This window comes from Paralichthys olivaceus, chromosome 5, assembly GCF_024713975.1.
Source record: "Paralichthys olivaceus isolate ysfri-2021 chromosome 5, ASM2471397v2, whole genome shotgun sequence".
NCBI classification, from domain to species: Eukaryota; Metazoa; Chordata; class Actinopteri; order Pleuronectiformes; family Paralichthyidae; genus Paralichthys; species Paralichthys olivaceus.
This window is the reverse complement of record NC_091097.1, coordinates 17,232,242-17,258,412: the sequence shown is the minus strand read 5'-3', so window position 1 is coordinate 17,258,412 and position 26,171 is coordinate 17,232,242. Positions and strand designations below refer to the sequence as shown.

General features: G+C 43.1%; 1 protein-coding gene across 3 annotated transcripts in view; it reads right to left on the bottom strand.

Annotated features, from left to right (window-relative positions):
• Positions 1-26,171, bottom strand: part of cacna1ha (calcium channel, voltage-dependent, T type, alpha 1H subunit a) — a 126,191-nt gene that overhangs the window by 28,255 nt on the left and 71,765 nt on the right. For all 3 annotated transcript variants that reach the window (XM_069525061.1, XM_069525060.1, XM_069525062.1), the window contains 10 exons: positions 16,502-16,614; positions 15,123-15,256; positions 14,794-14,891; positions 12,063-12,222; positions 10,080-10,398; positions 7,007-7,099; positions 5,994-6,232; positions 4,970-5,511; positions 1,741-1,907; positions 1,289-1,483 (listed from right to left, as the gene is read on the bottom strand). In XM_069525061.1, coding sequence (XP_069381162.1) covers positions 1,289-1,483; positions 1,741-1,907; positions 4,970-5,511; positions 5,994-6,232; positions 7,007-7,099; positions 10,080-10,398; positions 12,063-12,222; positions 14,794-14,891; positions 15,123-15,256; positions 16,502-16,614 — 2,060 coding nt within the window. The remainder of the gene's footprint in view (positions 1-1,288; positions 1,484-1,740; positions 1,908-4,969; positions 5,512-5,993; positions 6,233-7,006; positions 7,100-10,079; positions 10,399-12,062; positions 12,223-14,793; positions 14,892-15,122; positions 15,257-16,501; positions 16,615-26,171) is intronic.

Here is a 26,171-nt window from a genome sequence, read left to right as displayed (position 1 = left end):
GAATGCGTATCTGAGATATTTTGGCTTCAGTTCTGGTCGGGAGTATTTGTTTTGTCCATCCTTATACACGGCGGATGTACTAATCTGCCGCAGTCTTAAGTTATTATTCAAAACTACGGCTTTAGACAAGACTTTTAAATACAAGTTCTCCGCCCCGGAGATGATGCCGCCTCTGTTTGTGCCTGTATAAAGCTCTGCAGGTGACCTTGCTTATACATTTATGAGATAAGAAACTACAACTTAAAAAATGTTCTCTGGCAAAGCAGAATAAAATATCATCGCTTTATGTAACGACACGAGGCCCGTGAAGTCAAAGACAGTTTACAATCTGATCCGAGTGGCCAGAAAACTTGGTCTAAATCAATTTGCCTACATCACTTCACATGTGGGCTTTTACTTCAGCGCAGATCTGATGACAAATGTTCTATTTCCCAATCTGGAGTCGGTGTAAACGCAGCCAAAACAGGCATCAAACCTCTCGCTCCTTCTCTCTGAACTCGCTCACAGGCTCCACTATGCCTCCCACATTCATACACTCGTTCACACGTTCACACACACACACACACACACACACACACTCAGTCTCATAAAGTTTGGCTAGGTGTCACCAAAAGGGAATGATGAGTACCGAAGGGAGGAGGAACTCTTACGTAACACTTCAGTCTCTCTCTGTCCGTATACGAGTGTGTGTTATTGGCCCAATAAGGCCATGGCTCTCCCAGTCATCCCCTATGTTTATACCACAAAGATAGAAACACACACACAGACGGACACATTCCCTGGGGAGTGAATTAAAGGGGAGAGGGGGGCAAGGAGAGCTGGAGAGACGAGGGGAGGGACTGAACTTTGCACATACAAGAATCTTCTCTTTGGGTTTTTATACGTTTGCTTTTGTGGTGGGAAATCATCATTATTATCATTATTATTATTATTATCATTATTATTACTTCCCACATGTTGGCCACATGAGGAAAAACTCGAAACACAAACCTACACACAGAGTGTGTGACAGGCTCTCGGTGGCTATTTGTGTGGAAGTGTGTGAGAAACTGAGAGAGAGCAACTCCTCCCCCTTTGTTCCCTTCTCCCCCCCTATTTCCTCTCATCTTAATTCTCCACCAGCCAAATGCCATTTTCACCCACAATAATAACTGTACTGGTCGTACTGGTTGGGCAGCTTTCCAAAGAATAGACAAATAGAGAAAAAATATTTCTGCTCATTTCCTGATGAACCATTGATCTAATCTGGTTAGAGGTTTTATTCAGGCCTGTGCAAAGTGTGTCCTACCTGCTCGTGGTACTCTATCCCCATGCTGAGGGTGTTGATGAGGATAGCGATCATGATCCCCCGATTGAAGTATTTACTTTCCACGATCCTCTTCAGCTTCTCCCTGAAGTTTACCCAGGCTCCGACCACTCCGTTTTTGTACTCCACCACCCCCCGCCGCCTGCTGCGACCTCTTCCACCTCTCAGATCTCCACCCTGGAGGAAAAGACGGATGAGTCATTTGAAAAGAGGCCGAAATTGTGTGGGATGGATGGACAGAAGGACAGATGGACAAACTGTCCTCTGGTTACGATGCTGATCAACTTGATTTTATTTCGTTGTTTATCTGCTGTTTTTTGTTTTTTTTTACACCTACAAAGTGGCGGCCACCTTCATTAACACCAATTCACCACTTTCACAAGTTTTCTCATCGGTGTTGATGTCATCATTAGAGCCCTGCAGTCGGTTCTGACCTGGGGGAAGTCGTGCAGTCCGTCCGCCTCTCCTCGGCCTCCCTCCAGGTCTCCCAGCTCCAGCTCTAAGGTCTCCAGGCTGCGAGCACACAAAGGGCAGCTGAGCAGCTCCAGGAGCAGGGGGCTGGGCACCACGCCTGCCAGCTGGTACAACAGCCTCTGGCGACCTGAGTAAGGGAAACGATGGAGATGGTCAGATGTCACATCCAAATTTATATGTTTTATAACCGAACAAAAAAGCAATTTTGTGAAATTGCTCATTTTTTTTTACACTTTCCCTAATTTGCCAAGGAAAATAAAGGGATGATGATAAAGAACAGGCATATTTAGCAGACTTATATCTATAAGTGAGAATAATTTGCTGCTGTATTGCTACTGCAGCGTCCTTTATTTGATTCTACATCCTTTTAGAAAACTGTATATACAACTGCAGATGAAATGTTATTTAACCATTCTTATTGTCAGCTCTGGTTGCACGTAGTCTTAAAATCCTCCAAAAGAAAACAGGTCAAACTGTACTGACGGAGCCGTATCAGGGAAAAAAGGCCTGATTCACTGCAAAGCACGAGCTCCTGCTTATTAGGCTTATTGCTGCGAGTGCAGGAGGACTTAAGGAAACATATTTAAAATCACGGTGCTATTTTAAAGAACACAGCACGATGGAACAGGAAAGAGAAATGTGTAGACAGGAGACATTATGGTTCAGGGATAATGCTGGTATGGTTACGTGTGTTAGAGAAGGGATGTCCTATCTCAGCTGAGAGCCAGTTTCTGCAGTGAGCACTGAGAGCTCGCCCACACCGCCAGATCCTGGCTGACTCCTCTCACCCTCTGTTCTCTGACTACATCCTCTTAAAATCAGCGTGGAGGAACTGCAACGCACGGCTGAAACCCAACAGAGACAAAACGCAGCTTCAAGCGGCAAATCAGGTTGTTTACAACACTTTCTAAAAATGTGGTGAGAGCTGTCGTCATATTCTGATGTGTTTGTAATTTCTTGAATAAATCTCCATGTCAGTCGGAGCATTTTGACTCTTGACAGGTTGTCGGTATCTGCGCAATTTTTCAAGAGGTTTTTCAAATTCAACTCAATGCCACATTACTCTTAAAGGCACATATATTCATAGGTGTGCTCAAGTTCTGGTCTTCACAACTAACTTTAATTATAATAATGATTTTATAATGTTTTATTCAATGATTGTTTTAACATTTGCAATTTAATGTATATCTAATTTCCTGTTGTTTCCACTTAGCAAAACAAACAGAAATGCCCAGAGGTGACATTTCCACATTTAGACTTTCTGTCAAATGCAATTCAATTAAAACTGTGCAATCGTCAACACACATTGGAAGCAGAGGAAGAGTTGCACTCACTCTCCAAAGAATTCATATTGACTGCGTTCCGGTCAGAGGTGTATCGACTGTTTGAACACGTTCACACTCGTTTCTTTAGCCTTTTTCTTGGCGCTCTTCCTCATCTCTGTCTTTTCTGTATTTATCGCACTTCACACACTCTTCACTCCAGCAAGGGACTAATTCATGTGCACTTAATTATGTTTGGAGTGTTGAGAGCCAGCTGTGTGTGAATGAGTGCGTGGTGCAATATTGTTGGCAACAGCAGCAAAGTTGGAAGAAGTCAGATCTCCATGACTGGCTTATACTGTAGGTCTAGGTGCTATATAAATACAGTGAAATGAACAAAATGCTTAATTCATGGAGGAATGCACAAAAACTCATTTAAAAAGAGCCGTCATGACATCTGTTACTCAATGATGTCACAAAGTTACCGCCCTCGGCCAGTCTCTTCAGCTGTTTTAACTTTATAACCATGAACAACACGCAGTTGTCATTTTGTCGCTGAGCTTCAAAAGTGACAAGACAGAAAACTGTCAATGAAACCCTGACATTTTGATTGGCATTTCACTGACATATATATATCGACTTATGTCAGGGAGCCAATATGTCATTGCACAGTCTTCCCAAGGGCAATAATATTAGAGACCACAGGGGAAGAGACACGTCCATTTCAAACGATCGCTGTAACCGTCACTGTCCACATACATTCATGTATCCTTTATGCTAGCATGGTTGTTAAGCAACACATCAACAAGATGGGAGGAGGTTTATGACGTGGAGGAGGTTTCTCTAGTTTCTCCTCAAAAAGTTGAAATTTCATCCTTGTCTCTTGCGGTCATTTCGCTTGGACTATCGGCTGCACTTGTCCTGCTCCGTTTATCTATTTTGTAAAGACGTAAACAAAGACGACCAAATGAACCCAGACTACAGACAGAAGGCTCCGCTCATTTCCATATATGTTTCTAACGTTGAGTAAAATGACCATTTAGTCGAAATTTGTCGTCTGTTCATCTCATTTCAGCACCGCCCGCCCATTGTCGCTCGCATTTACTGGTGAGTTTTATTAAGCTGCAGCAGAGGGATGCATCAGTTAGCTGTGGTTGGCCTCGCTCAGTCAACCAATCAGAACAGAGGCGGAAACAAAATTCACCACTTGAGAGATTTAAAACTATACTGAGCTTCTTTAAACCACAAATATATATATTCTTGTGAATATAAAAACACTGAAACAAAATACCACGGAACCTTTACAACAAAACAGTCAGTTCTTCATATTCACAATAAACACAGCTTCATGTCATGTTCTCTGTCCTTTTCTCTCTCCTTCTTTTCCCTCTGCTCTTTCTCTGAACAGATGTGATTAATGTCTCTCCACGTCGGCCTCCCTCTGGAATCTTTCATACTTTGAGCGTCTCCTCTCAACTCCATCTGTTTCTTCTTTTATCTTCCACATTGTTGAAAAATACCAAAGCACACCTGTGATTTTCTTTATTTTTACCCTGCACTGGCTGCTTTTCCCCCAAACGTGCTGATTCCTCCCCTTCATCCACCTCTCTGGATACATGACTGTAACACTTGAGTCATGGATTTCCTGTCAGTCCTCTCTAAGTGCTGCTTGAGACACAGTCACAGGCAACCTCAGGTCAAACTGAGGAAGAGGACAGAGGAACTGGCAGAAAGAAAGAGCGAGAACTGAGAATGAAAAGGTGAGTGTGATAACAAAGATGGAGCCCAGGGGAAAACATCTCGTATAGAATGTGAAGAAAATTAGAGGTTTGTGAAACTGATGAAGAAAAAGGAGAGAACAAGACAGCAGAATCTAAATGTCCACAGTTTAACAGAGTTTTTAAGACACACACACACACACACTTACTGTGTTGTCCCATGAGCTTGTAGAGCTTGTTCAGCGTCTCCGTGTGTTCAGACGTGGGGTGATTCGTCGGGTGCTGCTCTGGGCTCGGCCTGCACTGCTGGGAGTGAGGCGGCGGCGTCTTACTGCTGTAGCTGCACACAAAAGACGGCAGGATGGTCGGGTAGTTCATCCCACCGTTCAGTCGCCCGAGCAACACCCCCATGCCAGGGCTGACGACAGACGGGTTGGCGCCGCTACCACCGCTGTTATTTTCATTTGTACTTCCTCTCCGCACAGGAAGCGACTTCATCTCAAGCTCCTCCCCTCCTCCCTCTCGGTCCACGTGCTCAGCAGTTCCCACGCTGATGGTGTGCTGCCCACCGTTGCTGAGGCGACAGTGCTGGTGCTGATGGTGCTGCAGGAGGTTATGGATCGGCCTCAGCCACAATGCGCTATTTGGGCCCGATCCGCCACAGCCCCTGCTGGAACCGTGGCCATGTCCATTACCCCCGCCGTTACTGCCGCCACCGCCTCCATTAGGATTCACCTTTTTGCGCCGTTTACTGGTCAAAGGACAAGAGACATAAACAGAGAAGGTATTACTTCCAGGTGTGTGTTTTTGTGATTACATCTGAATGCTCAAGAAATGCAGCTCTCAACCATTTTGGAGGCCGAGCTCCATCAAATTCTGTCAGATACTAAATGAAATTCTTATAACAGAACATATTAAGTTTCTTCAAATGTTAAGTAGACACACGAGGAACTGCTGAGCAAATAATCTGAATGAAGAAAGTTGTTAAATATTTATTCAGTCACTCTCGTTACCGAGAATCTAAATGTGTGTGAAATCTTCACATCCACAGCAGCAGAGGTAGAGCAGCAGAGGTAGAGACGTAAAAACTGGATATTATTGGTTTTCAACTGATTTAACATTTATTTTAACATTGACGAAAGATGTTTTAGAAAATTGAAAGCTTCTTCTCTTGAGTTGTATGATGGAGTATTAGGGTCATATAGAAGGGAAAAAAAGAAGCTCATCTCTAACCTGTGCCACCCAGAGTATATCCTCTGCAGCCTGCGTGTGAACTTGCGATACAGGTGACTGATGTAGCGTAGCATCTCCTCGTAGCATGAGCCGGGCTCGCTGTAACTGGCGAGCGTGGAGTCGTTGGACATGTAGCGCGCGCGCTGCTCCCTCATCAGGGCGTTCTCCCTCTGCTTCGTCTCAGAGAACTGGGTGGCTATGACCACGAGGCACAAGTTGATCATGAAGAAAGAGCCCACCTGGATGCAGAGGTAGAGAAAAGTGATAAAACTGCAGCTTTGTAGTGGAGTATTGTATATTATATTTGTAAAAGGAGTATTATGATGCATATTTATTTTTTGCAGCATATCCTGGGATGAAAACTTTTTCATTCGCTTTCATTTCCAAAATGTGAAACTAAATGATAATCTGATGAAATGGCCTTAGCGGTAGGTTAGCAATATCTAATAAATCTGATGAAATGTCTATTTAATATTTCATTAACATGTGTTATTAAAGGAGCAACAGGAAATTAGACAAGCTCCATCTTCTGAAAGAATAATTTCTCTGACATTGTCATTTGTCTTAATCAGTCTCATCCACTTTCCATATGAATCACTTTGTTTTTCTTTCGATCTTTCCTCCAGCCACTCCTCTCTCTCTCTCTCTCTCTCACACTCACACCCCTCCTTCTCTTCCCCCTATTTCTTTTCTCCTGTTGAATGTATAATAAGCACTTTTACACCAAATGACAGCCGGGCAGGGAGCTCAGACAGCATTGCAAAATATAGCCTAGGCTGAGATCTTTGAAAACCCACAACAGCATGATAAGAGTGAAATCGTACACGATAAGAAGCTGACGAGCCTCAGCAGAGGAGAGTTCTGCTCCGAGCAAAGTTTAGTGGATAACTTTAAAAAGGTTATTCCAGGTTTTCTAAAGCAGAACTGACATACAAGTACACAAACATAACTTTCACGAGCAAAGTGTTGTACAAAATACTGCAAACACGGCAGATTTAAGAACTGGTACTTACAATAATGAGCAGTATAAAATATATAAAATTGTAGAAGGAGTGTGCATCCATGACATAGTACATGATATCGACCCATCCTTCCAGTGTGATGACCTGGTGGCAAAGACAAAAAGACACAGAGAGACAAAGAGGGAGATGCTGTATTATAATGAACACAAACCACACATATATATAAATCTGTGCATACAAAATATTCAGAGTACACAGCAGTCAGACGGAAGAGAGCTTGTGGTGCCCCTCCAGCCGCTCTGTGTGTGTGTGTGTGTGTGAGCACTGACGCAGCGCTTTCATGTGGCCACAATGCTAATGAGCAGCTGAGATGATGAGCGGTGGCTCAGCTGAGCCAATAATACGCTCACACCTCAACATTTACACCTCAGCTAGCGTCACACATCACAGCGCCAGAGCACACACAACAATGGCACGAGTACAGACACAGATGCCAACAGACATGAATGTATACCTCTACGGAACACTCAAACACTCAAACACACACACACACACACACACACACACACCATGAGACGACTAATCCATTCTTTTCTGGAAAGCTTCTCTTGCACCAGATTGACAAAAGCGCCAAGGATTCTCATTTGTGAGCAAAAGCACACTTCAAAAACATAATCACTGTGCATCTATTTATTCCATGAAAACAGACGGTACACAAGCAGCCATCAAAAAAACCTAATGGCATAAAAATTAACATAACAACAAGGTTAGGAAAAAAAGTCGAGCCAGACCTGTAGGATCATTTTCAGACTTCACACCCTCATTCATAGAGTTAATCACAGGTTGCAATAAAAGTACGAATCGTCTTTATCGCCACAAAATAAAGGAGATTCATTAAAGAACATTTCCTCCTGAGTAAATGTGACTATAAGTCCTGTCGCATGTGTTTGCAGGAGGTTTAGTAAAAAGAGGAGATTCTTAGCTGATTCTTTTCCATCCTGGTTTAGAAGGCGAGAGGCGAGAACCTGAACAAATGACTCTCTGACCCCGAGGCCGACCTCTGCTCCTCACCCAGCTTGAAGATGAGAAAAAGCCACCCGAGCGTTCAGCCTCGTAATTCATGCTAATGTCATGCGTGTGGAGCAGAGAACGTGTTCTCATGTGTCACTGCAGAATGACACATACTTCTGGAATAAGAGGAATTACAGCGAACCTATGACTTGGAGAGTGATGGAGGCTGAACTTGACTTTAGGAAGCTGGAGAAAATGATTTAAACAACCTTCCTTTTCTGGGAACATTAAACCTGACCTTAAACAAAGCTGGCTGCAGCTGGTTACATCTCCACCGACCAATTAGAAGAAATTGCTGAAATCAACGGAGGGATGGAAAGAGGAAGCCATCAATCTATATTTTGTGTATTGCCCAGCCCCGGTCGCGACCCGACAGGCACCAAACCTGACATTTTAAAAGCTTGTGGCACTCTGCAGGAGTCGCAGGGTAACCCTGTACTAACTTAATTTGAGGCCATGGGCTGAAATGTTTTTCAGAACCCTGTGCTGAGATGTATTATTCATGTTCTTTATATTTACAGAGGCAGGAGGAATAGAGCAGTAGACTGGGATAACAAGCCTAACACCTCACTTGCAATCCAATAACACATGCTCTTTTTTCAATATACATTCACTCTCTCTCCCTCTGTATCTGTCTCTCTATCACTTTTGTCTTCCTGTCTCATCTTTTCCTCTGTTTCTATCTCTGCTTCCATTTGAAAAAAATACGCTGTAATGTTTTTCAGAGGATAAACAATCCCATCGTATTAGGGCCACGTTGAAAAATAGAAAACTCTGAGATTATGAAAATCAAGTCGTAATATCACTACATTAAAGTCATACTATTGTCCTGGGTCGAACCCGGGGAATGCTAATGTCATGCGTGTGGATCAGAGAACGTGTTCTCATGTGTCAAGAACTACATCAAGTCGTTAATAACAGTCGAATGTCAGTGTCACAAGCTGCTGTGAAAAGGACACAACCAAGTTCAGAATACTCTACAAGTCTGATTGTAGCTTATTCCGAGCGTGACCTTGCTCAGAAAATGTTGTTTACTTTGTGGTCTCTTATTCAGACTATTGTCTTCATCAGGTTATATCAGTGTCTAGTTGGGAGTCTGACGCCAAGGATGCTTAGCTTTGTGTTTTGTTTTCCATGTTGTCTCCTTGTGTATTTGCTTTCTACTAACTAGTCTTTCCTGGAGCTCCAGGGTCATCATGTCCGCCGTGGCGCCACACAATTCTCCACCACAAAGCCGGCTCATCTCCCCCAGCCTCTAGGTCTCCTCATTCCCCTGCCGAGCCAGTCAGCTCCTCGCCTCGCTCCTTCGCCTGCCAGCCCAGGCTTCATCCTCCGCTCTGCTCTGCCAAATGACATTACCTTTCCCCCTCAGTCTTTGTCTACTGGAATCCCTTTTCCCATTAGACGCCATCTACTCGAGTGTTGCAACACTTTCTTGGAGTTTCAGGTGTGTTTTTTTTGCATTTGGCTTCAACAGCAAACTTTATATTTATCTTCACCTCCTAAACAATGGCCATTACAATAGATTCAACATTAAAGTGTGTTTGTGAGAAGACTAGAATGGACTAAAACACCAAAACATCTAATCTTTAAAGCCTCTGACACAGGATGAAGTGTCCGTTTGAGTGTGTGTGTTCAGTATTCATGGGGTTCGGGGTATTTTACAGGTACTGCTCTTTATGAAAGACGTGTTGTGTTGTTTTTTTACACACACATCAGCAGGTCCAGGTCAACTCTATTAAAAGAAGGCTGGAATTCGTATCACAGCAGCACAGACAGCGTCGCCACAAAGACTGGCAGGGTCTCCGAGGGAGTCGCGATCAGCAGGAGGGGGAAAAAGTACAAAATATGTTTGTGTGGAGGAGAAAGCTTTAGGTCATGATACAAGTCCTCTGTGGGCCTGAGTGGAGGAATGTCTGACAGGACGACTTTGACATTTCAATACAGAGGTGGAAAATAAATATCCAGGTTTGCCAAACTTCGTTATGACAAAATAAAAGTGAAATTTAAAAATAAAATCTACAAAAGTTCCTCCTAGCTTCCTCATGCTTACCTGGAATATGGCTATCCAGGCATAGCCAATATTGTCGAAGTTCACAGCTCCTTTGTGAGGGTTGAGGTTCCCTGGTTGACACACATTATAGTACTGGTTCCAGTTAACGCAGCCATTAACGCTGACAACCAGAGGGGATGATCCAATCAGAGATGAGCTTTCATGCGGAGCCTTCAGTGAGCATTCGGCCCCACCCTCAGAGTAGTGCGGCACACTTTGGCAGCGCAGCATCCCGTTCTCGCGGGGAGCCGAGCAGATGAATGGGCTGTCCTCACCGTCCTCAGACATGTAGTAGGGATTTATGGACATGTTGTACATTCTGAAGGAAAAAAAGTAGAATTACACCACTGAAGAACATCTCAATAAATGAAACGTCAGTCGTATGTGGCTGATTGATTGGTTAGTACTTTATGTGGTAATCACTAGAAACAAATCTTTTAAACTTAATCTCTACCATTCACAAAATTAATACATTTAACTTTATAGAGGGGAGTTTCTCATTCCGTAAGACAAATATCACTGAATGTGTTTGAGGAATAATTAAAAAAAAAAGTTAACATACGCTTTGCTTCATATTTTGCATTCCAAACAAAACTACACATCAGAGCAAAACTTGATGTGAACGAGGCATCCGTCGGTATCCATGGTGACAGCTAATATTTCCTACTTATGGAACAGTGTGGGTGAAAATGGTCCATTATAGTTCACCTGCTTATTCATTCTCCACCTCCCTTAAAGTGAAGAGCCCTCCACACCAGTGAGTGTTCCTTTATGCAGAGTGAAGTGTGAGTGGGGAGGGACCAGTTTTTTTTTTTTTTCCCAGACCGTCTGCTGCCTCATTCCTCCAGTGTTCCAGTCTCACCTCTCAGTTCCCCCCTGTACCCTCCAGCGTCATTTTTATTTTTCATCCTGGATGCTGACTCTCCAGCTGCTTTCGCATCTATTACATACCCAGTAGAACTGTTGACATATTATCTATAAATGCGGACTTGATTGTCTGAAGCCTGCACACTGCCAGCACAGAAAGTAATGTTGTTAATCTCCAGGCCCCTGAAGGATTCTGTCGATGGACTTTGTTGAAAGACATTCAGCAGCAGCAGTAGTTATATATCACACTGTACCACTGTAGTCAAAAAGGAATATCATAGAAAATGTGTGAGATGCTGGCTATTCAAAAAATCCTGGTTCCATGAAATATTAAGCTGCTGTTCTCTTTCTCTGATTAGCATTCAGCGACATTAACTCTGGTACAAAACTCCAAGGTTTTCTTGATTATGTTTCTGGCTTAACGAGGTTGTGAACCTTGACAATGTGTTTTTTTCCTTTCCACATGACTAAATTGACGTCTGATGCTCTTTCTCTGTATTAGTGGTTCTATTCATGTTTATCCATTTATGTGTTTATCTCATTCAGAAGATGGTAAAGGTTTGTCACATACATATTTATCTCATTACATTGAATCACAAGACAAAAGATAGGTTACACTGCAATTTGTCCTGAGGCATAGAGGTCAAGTTTTTGTAAAATGTTCAGGATTTACTTTATATAATATTGTGATTAAAAATGACATCATCTGAAAAGAAAAAGGAATTAAATTTCCTAATCTAAGAGTTTTAGAACTGGTGCATTGGACTGCTCTAATTTACAGGCATTTATATGTCAAATAACATTATACTGACACTACATCTACAATCATTACTCTCTCACTTTAACTCATTTGGATGAGTTGCAATTTCACGCTGGAGGCACTGCTGGTCACCATGTGGATGTGGAGGACTGAATTTTTCAAAAAGGGTTGATGGTGGACTTGTTTTCTTTTTGAGGGCAAATTAAAATTTCATGTCAATATCTAAGTCCCCTGATGTAGTTTGTGTTTTTCAGTTCTAAACTCAAGGAAAACTGACTTGAATCTGATCCTATTCTCAGTTAACTTCTTCCTCCCATGAATCAAATGAAAAGGAGGAGATGAGGAAGTGTCCTTACCTTATTATGTCCTCTCCCAGGAAGCAGCGGTTGCGCAGAAGTCCTGCCCACAGCTGGACTCCCACAATGCCGAAGATGAAAAAGACAAAGAAGCAGAGGAGGAGGACGTTTCCTAACATGGGCAGAGTGTCCAACAGCAGCGTCACCAGGATCCGCATACCTACATAGTGGGAGACACGGAGTAAAGCTGCAATCAGCAATTATTATTTTGACCAATTCTTCTGTCCCACATGCACAACACACATGTGGGACATCTGGTGGATGCACACCCTGCACACCTCTATTGATCTCAGGAGCTTGGAACCCACAACTTCATGCCGACAGCCAATATAATTACAAGTGATGACAGGACTGAAAGTGACAGTTTGACATTATTTCTTCCTCTGGGATTTGAACTCACAGCTTTCCTGTGGCCACTATTATCTAACCACGTGCGTTCAGCATCCATCTCCATCTTGTCAGATGTGTTTAGCGTCAGCAGAGTCAGAGATCCAGTCCCTGAGGTCTTCACAATGTGTTCTGTCCCCGTTCACATGTATCACAGCCTTGTCACATTGACCACATCACTCACGGTTCTGTAATATCATTCTATAGAAGCAGTATCAAAGATAATATGTAGATTTTTTTTTTTTAAATGTCGATCATGACAACAGCGTGTTCACGCCAACATGATGGGTTCACACCAATGACAACCTTCTCTCTAATTTGGAAACAGCTCTTTGTGGCGGCTTCACTGCTCTGCACACTGAGCCCCTCGACAAGTCTCTACTTAAATGGTGGAGGCAGGCGACGAGTTTTAAACGTCAGATACTTACGCAAAGTATCAGGCTTCAACTCAACTGATACACATCAGGGGAATCCTGTGTGGAGCACAGGACGTTCTTCAGAGGAGACGAGGACACAGCTTATCTTGTCAAAGTCGTTTAAGCAGTCAGTCATGTGGAGAAAAAACTACTACATCCAAGCTACTTGTAGGTAAAAAGTACAATTGTATGACAACATATGTGGTGGGACGGGGGGGGGGATAAGTATCTGTCAGTTGGCAGACATTCTGCAGAACCCCCTGCACGGAACAGCCTTATAAACATGAAATAAACACAGAGTGCTGCTCGTAGTATCCAGGCTACAGGACAAAAACACATTTAACATCTGTCTCACAAATATTTCCCATCCACTTAGACACAAAGACAAACAGACAGGGCAGAGTGATAGCAGGATGGCTGCAGACAAACAAAGATGCTAAGCAGGCAGAGAAAAACTGTAAAATGGCTATTAGACTGGCGATTAGTCTGGCTGGCTTCAAACACTCAATCTCTCATCACTATTTACATCAAACAGAAAGTAAAGGAAGGGATGGACTACTACAGAGACAGAAAGGGAGGAAACAATGGAGGAAGTAAGCCAGTAGCATCCCCCTGTTTGTGTATTTGTGAGTATTTGAGTGTGAGGGCTTTGGGGTGTGTTTGTGCTCGTCTGTATCTACACTGACCTCGAGTTTCCAGCCCCAGGAAACACCTCCCATTGTCGTCCTTATTGCAATTCTCCCCCTCGTCTTCCTCCCCCCTCTGCCTCCCTGTGTCAGAGCCTTCAGGGAGCAACTGAAAACTTGTTACAACCGTTTTAAGTTGTTCTTCTCCTTGTACAGGGCTGCAACGATTGGTTAATGTTAATTTTCTTTTGTGCTCACAGAGATGTAACGTTGAGTGTGTGTGTTTGTTTGTGTGTGTCTGTGTGAGAGACCTTTTGTGGTGATGGCTTGAGAGAAACAGACAACCTGTCATGCTTTATGATCCTGTTTGGGCTGTGTGCAGGGCCCAAAGCAACAACACACACACACACACACACACACACACACACACACACGACACACAGCTACAGCCAGACATCTATCACCCCGACAACATGTACATATTCAGTGCAGTATAAATATTCCCATGGGCTGATAATACCTCAATGCGTTCTCTGTTCTCCAATGAGGTACGAAAAGACGCTTGAGCTTTACGAACATCAAAATCCTAAAAATGCTCATAATGTTGACATCAGACTAAATCTGTGCAGTTTTCAACAAGAAAGACAGAAACAAACATTTAACGTTGCGTCCATGAAGCTGTGAGAGATGTAGAGAAATGTAAAATGACTTCATCACCACTGGCAGAGTCTGAAAACCAACTTGGCAGCTTGCCTAATGTACACTGGTTAATAATCTTGCACGTTGTTATGACACCATTGTCTGGTGACCCTCTTTAGCTGTAGATTCATGGCCACTTCTGTCACAGAGCTTTTAGTGAAATGACAAACTATGTGCAAGTTCTCACTCTGCACTGGCACAACACAACGTCTGGAAGTGAGATCAAAGCCAACGTCTGTCAATTTACCGCTAATACACACAGCAGAATGATTTTCACACGTAGATTGAACAAGCTCTTGAGATTTGATCCCCTTCTGCCGATGAGGAAGAGCAGCTCTGGATGTCAGCAGGGAACATGATCCTCCTGCTTGGATGAGGAAGACACCCAGAGATGCTCTTCTCTTCGTCAGACGAGGAGTCAAACTGAAAACCATCAGAAGCGGTTCACGCAGCGTGCAGCCACATGGTTTCATCAATCCTCAGATTACAAACAAACAAAAAAGAAACGATCTCAGGTAAAATAAGTGGGTTTGCACATGTTCTTCACTGACCAGGTGGCAGACACCCATTAAGAAAACCCAATACTGCAAAATATCGACTTACTTGGAACTCTGTTGATCGCTCGCAGTGGCCTGAGCACTCGGACGGTACGGATGGCTGACAGACTGGCGTTGTGACCATCCAGAGAGTACTCCATCACCCTGAAGTCAGAGAAGGTCAGAGATTTAACTCAAGTTCTGTGCTTTGTATGAAGAAAATTGAACTTGTGTACAGTGTGTGTGTGCACGTGTGATTAATCGTTGGCTTCCATGCGTATTTACGTCATCATCAGGGTGAAATGAAAGGGTTTTATTATGCTAAGCAGACGACTATTATCTCGCTGCAGATGACTTGTGGGAATGAGTCAACAAAGCATTGTGGGAGATACGAACCCTGCCATGACAATGACGAAGTCAAGCTGGTTCCACTTGTCACCAAGGTAACAATTGGGGCCGAAGATTCCCAGGGCCACCATCTTGATGACCATTTCCACAGCAAAGAAAGCGAAGATGCAGTCGTCCAACACCTGGTATCACACGATGGTAAAAAACAAACAGTCAGAATTCAAGTTAACTTCCTGCCAACAGAAAATGTTCACGTCGTTTTCTAGTTCCCTCATCGACACGGTCGCATTATGAAAGAAACTGTGACAGCGAGAGAGTGTTGTTGTCTCCATTAGTTAGTTTCATCCCAGCAGGGAATCGCTCTGGTTATGGCTGTGTCTCCATTAATTAAACATGTACCACGGCAAAAAGAACATCTGTATTAATGAGCACGTCAACGTGAGTGACGAATCAACAAGACTTTACAAAAAGAGCATCTGGAATCAAATGAGAAAAGACAATATTACCATTAATTTAACAACTGGACTTTATAGTGTTATTTTTCTCTCAGTCAATTCACATGAAACTAAAACTGAATGTGAAATCATCCCTTGGTATAAAGGAAACATGTAACTTATTATTACATCTTATAATCTGTGTACATATTTGACCAGGGTGCTGAAATTAGAAATAAATTGTTTAACACTTGTTTAGAACGTGAGAACGCACAGGCTCAGAGGCTCTGGACCAGCCAGCCAGCCCCCTGATAGAAAATCTGGATAATGTCTGAATGAGCCAAACACAGCACGAGATCCTCCAGAGAATATACTGTGAGTGAGTGGCTGCGACTTTTCAAACACGCGATGAACGCTAAACAAAAAAAAAATAAAGTAAAGAAATATACAACATATCAAAAAATACTAAATACAGATATAAAAGAAAATACAAATAGTGACAAAGGAGGAAAAGACACAGAAGAAGATTTGGAAAGATTTGAGAGCGGTTGGTGATACCGACAGCGTAGACGTGTTGTAAACACATCTCTTGCATGCTGTGCCAACCTTCGCCCCTGAACGCTTCAGAGATTTCAGTGTTGTAAACACATCTGAACGGAGAATCGCCTGCTGCGCTCTTAATTTGTAAAAACAAACTCCAGAGACAGTCTGGACCCCACTGTGCAGACATTCACTGGATTCCTGTCTAACTCTTCAAGATGATAAAGTACTAAAATTATACATTTAAATGATTTGACCAGATCTTAAAATCTGGCTTCATGAACTATTCTAGGTATATTCTAGTTATACTTTTAGTTTATATGAAGCATTTGGATACTGTAAGAAAAATGTCTATGTATCCTGCTGGATTATTGTGACCAAACCTATCCCACACTATGAGAGGTAAGATCATGTCCTAATGAGATCAGGGACAGGCCTGGAGGGAAGACTAACCTGGAGGATGCGACACCACTCTGCCTGGCAGTTGACGTCTTCACAGGGCTGGAACATCCCCAGAGTCACACAGTTGAGCAGGATCACCAGCATGGACACATGCTCGAACCACGTGCACGAGAGAGTTAAGGTGGAAACGTACAGGATGTGATTTCAAATCAGCAACGACACAGGAGAGAGGTTAACTTACTTAACAAAGGAAGCAAAACACATAAGAAAAGCTTTATGTCAACTGTTTAATCCTGGGTGACATTCAATGAGCAGCGTGATCAGGTCCAAGCCTCGTACGTGGCGATACTGCCGGTGTTTCAGTGTCATCCACCTGAGGGAACGCTAGAGAACGCTCACAGAGGGAGGCAGCAATAATCTGAGCTCCAGGACACAAAATACTAAAATTTTATGTTCAATCCCAGTTTACATTGGGAGAGAGGCAGGGTACAACCTGGACAGGTCGGCAACAGTGCCAACATACAGAGACAAATGAAAATTCACAGACACATGAATGGTCAATGAGGAATCTTAAACGCAATCTGCAGTCTTTGGACTGAGGGAGGAAGCAGAAGTACCCGGAGAACAGCCACACAGACGTGGAGAGAACATGCAGACGACAGGGCCGCCCCTGTTTTATACAACTAAACTAGAATAAAAGTTTACGAGAAAAACGCGAGAAAACAAAAGCTGCACAAACACACTGGCATCACATGACGACAGGAAGTTTTGTTTCAGCCTAATGCACTTAATGGGTCGAGTAATTGGCTGCTCGTCTTGATTACAGGCCTCTCTACTATTTCACAAATAAACATTTTAATGGATTTGAATGGATCCATGTCTACTGCTGAGTATCCTGCTGTGGTGTTTGCTAATATCGATTCATGATAGAAGTACATCCTCAAGAAACGAGGCTGGAGCATCACAACGATGGAAGGGGGTTTTATAATCCTACATATTTGTGGCCGTTAATTGACGGACTGGAAAAGAGAAAAGTATCTTTATGAGTGAATATGAAGTCTGAACATAATTTCCACATAAAAACACCTTTTCATCCATTTTTGACAACGTTTAGTATTTTCTTTTCCATTCAGTTTCTAACACTCTCCCGATTGGATGGAGTCTTAACAGCGTGACCTCATCTGTGCCTCACTGCACGGACATGGAGAGATATTTGAAAGAGTGACACCCTCTCTACTGGAATTCTTTCAAGTGGATTTAAGCGCAGCGATGGCACCTAAAACTACATCCTCATTACTACTGACGAAATGGAAGATGGCAAATCTGACAGGCCGCTGGAAGCTCCACAGCCCCACCACGACACTCATTATGAGAACATGCAGCTGCACTCTCACTGCTAACAAATTTATAAAATCTGTTTCAGCATAATGAAACACCATTAATCAAATCAGACTGTAGACACTCGAGACAAGTGATAAAATACATGTGGACATATGGTCACAGTGAGACAAAAAATATGACACAATATTAATATCAGTATATTCAAGAGGAAGGAGAGAGGATGAGCGATAGGACGAACAACAGCAGGAATGAAAGAACGTCTCCTCGATTAGAAAAAGGAACTGATGCTGCTTTTTCTGTTTTACTTTGGCTTCTGTCCCTGACACACACACACACACACACACACACACACACACACACACACAAACACACACACACACACTGAAGTCTCCAGAGGAGAGTAGTGTTCTCATTAGAAAGGGAGGTAAAGCAGAAAACAAATGGTGACCGCTGACTTCTACATTATTCATGCAGAGAGACATACATATAGACTCACAAAACCAACACACAATATTCAGATTACATTTTGTTGCATTCACATACACACACACATTTGGGACTAACTCCTGTGATCAGGGGCCAACACAAGAGTTTGTATCAGCGGAAAAGTTTGAATTAAAACTTTTTTTTCCTGAACCGACTGCGACCTGCTGCAGTCACGTCTAAAGATCTCTCCACCTTGAATTACCTGGCAGCCACAGCTGCAGATTTCCTATGGATCCGTTCAACATAACTGATGTAACTGAATACATGCAGTTTATTATATCCCCTTGTCCTAACCCCCAGTTTCTGAACAAAGATCCACGACAGCCTCTGCTCTGTTCCCGCAGATACTGTCCATCCAGCGCTGCAGAAACTCATCCAAGCAGAATCTCACATACTTGCTCAACTTTGACATTTATCTCTCGTTTCTCACAATCTGATGTTATCGTATCATATATTGAGGGAAACTGGGATGTCTCCTGGGGACAAAACATTATCTCAGACCGTGCACCAAGATCCCACTGCAATGGTATGCAACAGCTGGATATTTAAGAAGCAATTCTACTGTGGGAGGCAGAAAGAATGCAAACCCTGAGGATTGTCCTCTGGAGACACAAAAACCAGGGGCATCTTTGACCATTTCATTGAGCACAGTATGTGAAACAGGTCAACTGTGGCAGGCGGTGGAGGATATGAGGGGCAGTGCAGTTCAGAAGATGCGTTCACACAGGGAGACATTAGGGCTGTTGTTTGTTTTCTACCTTTCCAGTTGACAAATACGTTAGACTTGTATTTAGCCATCACATCTGTGTAAAACATGTATAATGATGCCCTCAGGGGAGTAAGCAATAAAAGACTGAGTTAGGTTATAATGCATTGTTGTGAATATTAATACAAATACAAAAACACATTTTCAATCACACGGAAAATGCCTTGAGCCAGTCTGTCGCTGTACATACTTCAAACAGACACACACACACACACACACACACAGTTGCACAGGCAATGTAAGGTCGACCCTTTCTTCACAGATGAAAGATGCAGTAATCTGCAGCAGCATTAAAATGAGAGATTTGAATATTCAGAGGATCTTTCTCTTGTTGTTCCCTGCATCCCTGTGCTCTGCTTTCTCTAATTCCACTTTAATCCCCAGTCAACACCTCCTGAGCCCACTTCTGTCTTCAGCTCACACACACACACACACACACACACATACTCGGATGTATGCATGCATACACATAAGTATTTATGTGTGAGTCCTAGAAGTCAATCCAGGCTTTCACTGCAAAGCGAGCTCAGTGCACACACACACTGATTCGTTAACAGAAAACAAGGATCCCAATGTTTTTTAAATTTTGTTTGGCTTCTCACGCACACACACACACACACACACAAATGGTGAGGTAATGCTGCTATAGGCAAGATCAAGTAAGTGTACAGTGGTCTGCTTTCCTCCCCTGGCAGAGACAAATCCAGGCCTGGCACAGAACGCTCCTGGTCTCACTTGTTAAGGTCAATTTATGCCTCTGCACTTTGAGCAATCAAATTAGATCTGTGTCGTGTCACACTGGTGTTCATAAGTCCAGCACTGGGAGTTTAATCTGAACATTTAACTCAGAACCCAAAACTCAGAGTAAAGCTGTAATACTGTGTTAACTCTGCACCAATGGGTTGTGACATAAAAATACAGGGTGTGGTCCTGCATGTTCATCGGTGTGACCTTGCTACCGTGGCTCCATCCCCCAAACACTCTGATGTGTTCTGATGCACAAGATGGCAGCGTTCGTATCTAGAATATTCTGGCTTCATTAGTGGGAGGAAGTGCAGACGCGTTCATCTTTACGTACATATCTTGTTATTATTTACTCTTGACCGGTGGTGTTCCTTATCCAAGTCCAGATCTAGAAACACAACGGAACATACATAATTCCTTGGAACAATAGGATTTCCAATGACAGTCACTCTATATTTATAAAAATATGTATCTGTTCATCTCTTGGAAAACTTTAATTGTGAAGCAGATGCTGGAAGTTCAGACTTATTTGTCACAGATTTAAGCAAATGGCTGCAAAATCTACACCGCAGGAGTTAAGACACTTCATGTATAATTCCTCTTTTGCTAGAATTAAAGCACCAGGGGGCTGAAATTACTTTTTACAGACTTGTTTAATGGTTGTCACTGTCTCGTACCGCTGAACAGGTCTACTGTGCACCAACTATAAACTATATGCATTCATAATAGTATCAAAAGACACTGGAGAGATAAACCCCAGTATAGCAGATGCAGAGCTCGTTGAAAACCCAGATATGAAGCATCAATCACATCCATTAGTCGCTGAATAATGGTTAATGAATGGCTCTATGTTTGTCTTTATCATCTGCTGTGTGAATATGGAACAATGCAATCCTTCCAAGGTAAACAACAACACTACAATGCATTTTTGAGAGCCTGTGAAATTTGTACCACACACTGTCATAGCAAAGTCTGGCACCTACAGCGACTGTGATAACACTTACACACAGAGTCACCCAGTGAACATACACACAATTACAAATGCAGCGAACATGAAAGAAACAGCAGCACCTCACGTTTACATGAGGAAAAAGAGCTTCGCTGCCATTGTGTTCTCTCTCACACACACAAACACACGCACATATATATTTAGACACACACAGCCGCTGATGTAAGACAACAATTCCCCTACACAACCTATTAGGCGCACACGGATGCAGAGATCTCGCAGCACACAGAGAATCAAACCCTCTCCAGATGAGCTGTCAAGTCAGTGCCAGTGTGAGGTGGCTGCAGAGAGCACAGAGGGGGGGCAGGAGGGAGCAGTAAACAGCGGAGGAGCACGGATTACTCAGTGCAAACTAACTCACTTAAGACTACATTAGATCTTGTCCTCCCTTCTTCCCCCTCTGACTCCCTCCCTGCTCCTCTTTTGTTCATCTCTCCTCCTCTTTCCTGCCGTTGAGGATTGTCCATCAGTCCATATGTGTTAAAGAGCAGCTAAAGTCTCAGCTCACAAGCAGAACTGATCCGTATCTGCTGCACGGCTTAGCTCTCTTTGCTCTGCGATAAGCCACAAACTTAACTTGACTCGTCTGATTACAGATCTCAAACTGTCTTTCTCTTTTCAGACCATGTGTTCACACAGGTTCGATTTGCTCAAAGGATTTATTCTTTCCATTCTTTCACTTTGTCCCAACAAACATCTTTCCAGGAAATCTCGCTTTAAAAAAAAAAAAAAAATTGGTCACAGTTTGCGGTCACGATTTGCGGAGCCTCGTGGCTCCCGCCCGAAGCTCACTGGCTGTCACTCTCTCGCCTCGGGTGAAATTTCTCATCCGAGCACATAAATCTCAACCTGTCTGTTTTGCTTTGTTTGCCTCATTCCGCTGAATGTGGACCGAGAGGAGAGGAAATTAGTTTGGGAGGATCTGATCAGTGACCAGTTGCAGCACTCAGGGGAAATCTGTGCATCTATCCGCACAAATGTAAAGATAAGGAGAAAGGAGCATTCTATGGTGCAAGGTAATTCTTCAAGTGCTTTGGGGGTAATGGAGCTTTTCTTCCACACTCCCCTCACCACCCTTCTCATCCCTCCCTTATCCCACGTTTCCTTGACTCTCACCTTCACCCTTTCCCTCTCTTTTGCTTCCACCTCCACATCCAGTCTCTCCTCTTAGCCTTTCACCTCTGTCTCTTCATCTCAGCCCCCCCCCCCGTGCTCTTCCTTCCACCCTCTTCTTGCAATCCATTTCTCTGAAGACACGTCCTCGTTTTTCATGCTCCGGTCCATCCCTCTTTCATTAGAGGAGAGCAAACTCAATCCCATCAGATGTAATAACCTAATCACATTCTCTAAGCAGGGTGTTTGGCAGGGGGCGCAGTGGGAGCCAGTGTATTTGTGTTGCTTGTTATGATGAGCAGAACATTTTAGGTTGCGGTGTCCTTTGGTCTTATCTGCTTTGTATAATATTACCATAAAGCCCGACTGACAATGTAATACCTTCTCTCAAATGCTGCACGGAAGTCATGAGTAGGGTTCTGTGGAACGGTTGAATGGGTGTTTGTAGCACAGGATTTAAAACAGCAGAGACCAGGGTTCATGCCCCGCTTGTTAGCTTCAGGCTACTTAGACGCTTGGTTAAGTTTGTGGAAAGAGTCGGGATTTTCTTGGTTTATTTACTAGGGGGGGTAAAAATTCAGAAACCAAGACCGACAGCACAATACAAACATCCATAAACTTGTACTGCAGATATTGTACTGTGGTTTATATAATATATATATATGTATATTATATATTTGTTCAACACTCTAATAAACCTCACAGGGTGGAGGGATCCCTCTCCCAGAATACAGAAATGTAATAAAAGCCATGTGTTCAGAATATAGGCAGAAATAATAATGGTGATAAAATTTACACAAAGAAAACAATTAAATGTAAATTAAATAAGCACATTAATCAATAAAGATCTGCAGCTGCAGCGAAAATATCAAGAAATCACACATCAAACATCCAACGATTACATTAAATATGTGTTATATTGTCCGCACTTCATTTAATAAATCATATTATATGAATATATTTTTACATCTACATTTTATATCTCGATTCCATGTATCAAATATCTTCATGTGCCAATAACTCAAATGTTGTTGTTTGTATTTGTCGTGTCTTCCACTGAAGCACTTGCAGACACTGTTCAAACACTTTTCAGAGATTTGTTGGTGCAGAAATCTCAGAGGAGCTTTGACCGACCAGCAGCTCAGATAGTTCTGTCAGATTCTCCAGCTGCTGGCATCACTGCACAGACCATCACAGGCTGTTTGTTCCTCTTTGCTTCACTCCTCCAGTTACTGCTAATGAGCTCAGTTCCCCCTCCGCTGTCTTCTCTTCCTGTTTACCCACATATCGCTCATCTTAAAACTTTGCCATGAATCGCCGCTCTGACCAAAATCAGCTCTTCCTTTCCCTCGTCGCGTTTGTCCTGACCACTCTCTCTTCCCTCCTCTCCAGCTTTGCTTCTACTCCTCCTCTACGCCTCCTAGCGCTCTGTCTCACTCTGTCCATGTGGCAGCGTCTCCGATCCAGATTCCAAGTCATGTTTGATTGGGATGATTGTTCATTTATTTCACCATCTGCCACAGATAACAGAAGCACCCACACACACATACTCTCTACCATTACCTCAAACATAAAAAAAAGACGTCTCCCCTGCTGTGATCACTACTTTAAAGATTTTGCCAACAGAGTGACTCGTTACAGAGCCGCATGTCTACTGCATGAGTGAATGTGTTTGTGTGTGTGTGAAGTGCAGATCGGTTCATCTCATTGAAGTCCCTGAAGACGGCACGATTCAGAAACAGAAACTCATAAATCAGCCTGTCCCTGTACTCTCCCTCTTCTCCCTGTTCCTTCTTTCATCTCTCCATTCCTGCATCTCTCCATCCCGCCTCCTCCAACGCCCCCGAGAGGAGGCCGAGGCAGCAGTGACGCATTTACACCAGGATTCCCTCCGACTTTCTGTTGCAGTCTCTTTGCTGTGTTCTTTTTCATCTCCCACTTTTTTCCGCAGCCGTTTTAATCTTCCACGCTGATGGCGTTTTTTTGTTGTTCGTGGTGAAATGTGAAATAAACAAGAGAGATACTTCAGAAAAGTGTTCGTTCTCTGCCGTGCTGCGACGTGCAGATGGTGCACTGGACTGAAACATTCCCGACATATAACACACCTGAACAAAAGACATCCCAAGGTGAGACTCTCTTTTCCTGTGGCATCTGTCCCAACACGTGCACATGTGTGTGTGTGTGTGTGTCATGGCGTGTAGAGGAGAAAAGAGGGAGGCGAGAAAGAGAGAGATACAAAGAGCCTTAAATAGAGCAGCTGCATACGGTGGAGCCTGGCCCTAAACCTCACACACACACACACACACACACACACACACACACACACACACACACACACACACACACACACACACCAGAGGCTACCCAACGTGCCTGACATGGTTCAAATGTTCTGCTCGACCTTGAGGTATTGGCTACAAGTAATAGCACCGTACCACAGAGTCATGTAAAGTGCTGGCACGTGATAATTTCCCTGGATAACATGGCTGATGTTATATTTTTATCATAAATGAAGTGCCCTACAAATACAAATACACTAATTACTCCACTAACACTGCAAAAAAGTCATCTTTAGGAAATGAATCAGAGCTTTTTATTATTCGACCTTAAAGGAAGCAGAAGAGAAATGCCACAACTCCAGTTTCAACTGTGGGCTCAAGCGACAAAAACACTGGATCCTAAATATCCCACAATGCATCTTCACTGCTTCATGACTAACTCTCCTGCACTCTCCGCCTGTTTAACATCACATCTTTGCACCATCACGACATCGCTCTGTAATGCAGGCTCTCAGTTAAAAATTCGACATCACTGCGACGTCACCAGGGATATTTTCTGAGACTTGACCAAAAACTTCTCCAGAGCAGAGATGCTATGATACAACCGTCCCTACAGGGATGAGTCACCTGATCTGCAGGTGTGAAGTTTACACCTCTGTCTGTTTGTCATTTGGTTTGTTTGTCTCTAAGCAAGATCACACAGAAACTACTGGACGGATTAAAACTTCTTGAGAGACTGGTCTTTGCTTTTCTTTTAACGCAATCTTATAATAGTTTAAATCCTATATGAGATGTAATTGGTTTAAGGCTGTGAGAAAAACAAGCATTGTTGGTTTAGGCCCTTTTCGGGGAATTCCCATGAAAACAACATTAAAGTAAAATATAGCATAACGACGTCATTATTCTGTTGTAAGAGACGTTTCCTCTGTGTATAAATGGATTCCCGTCGGCCTGTGTAAATGATATTGTTGGTTGATTACAGCGACTGCTCGCTCTCTCTCTCTCTTTTTCTATCTCCCTCTCTCTGACACAGTTTCGACGGGATTCTGGTTGCTAAGTAACCGACTGCAGTCCGAGGAATCCAGAGAAGTGTCCACAGAGAGAAGAAGAGGACAGGGAGGTGGAGGGTTTTGTGTCCTTTGTCAGCATTTTCAACGCTGTGTTTACATTTTCTTTGATTGTTTCCTCTGTGTTTTCTTCCCTCTTTTAAGTCTTCCCTCCATTCCTTCACTCTTCCTCCTCCTCTTCCTTTCCTTAAGTCTCACGCTCCATATTGTCAAGGGAGAGAGAGAGAGGATGAGGGGGGGATCACCTCCCTCTCATTTCCCTTGTTTTCTCCTCTTCCTCTGCCACTGCATGCCAACTTACATATAACCAATACATTCTCTATAATCCAAGTATAATCCATTCAATGAGTTTTCATCCCCTCACACAAACAGTGTAAGCCCCACCCTAAATGTGTTCTTCTCCATTAATCCTATTCAAGTGATATGTTAAACTTCCAGGGGATCGAACGCGGTTCACTCTGGATCTCTCCTGCTACAAATTAAACTTGGGGCGGTCGGTTCACGATGCTTTTTAAACGAGCTGCTACTATCGTCCGGTTAATGTGCAGCAGTGGTTCGGAGCTCTGCTCAACCGTTTGCTTTGGAGCCTCATGGCTCTCCAGAGGAACATAGTGCTGACCCCACACTATAATGTTTACTGCTTTAGTGTGTTTCACAGATCAGCCTGCTGACTGCTAAACTGTTTGCTGGGTTACACGGATAAATATGAGACAGAGGCTGGGGGGGAAGGAGAGCGATAGATAAAGAGACAAAAATGATTATATATTATTAATATTGGGGTATTAGACACTATAGCAGTGGCATTTAAAGTACAGCTACTCCAAAACTAATATGACAAGTTAATTTTTCTCAATTAAAAGCAATTTTCTGTTGATTGAAGGCAAATTCCAAAGCAGAATGAAAAAGTGTGAATTAA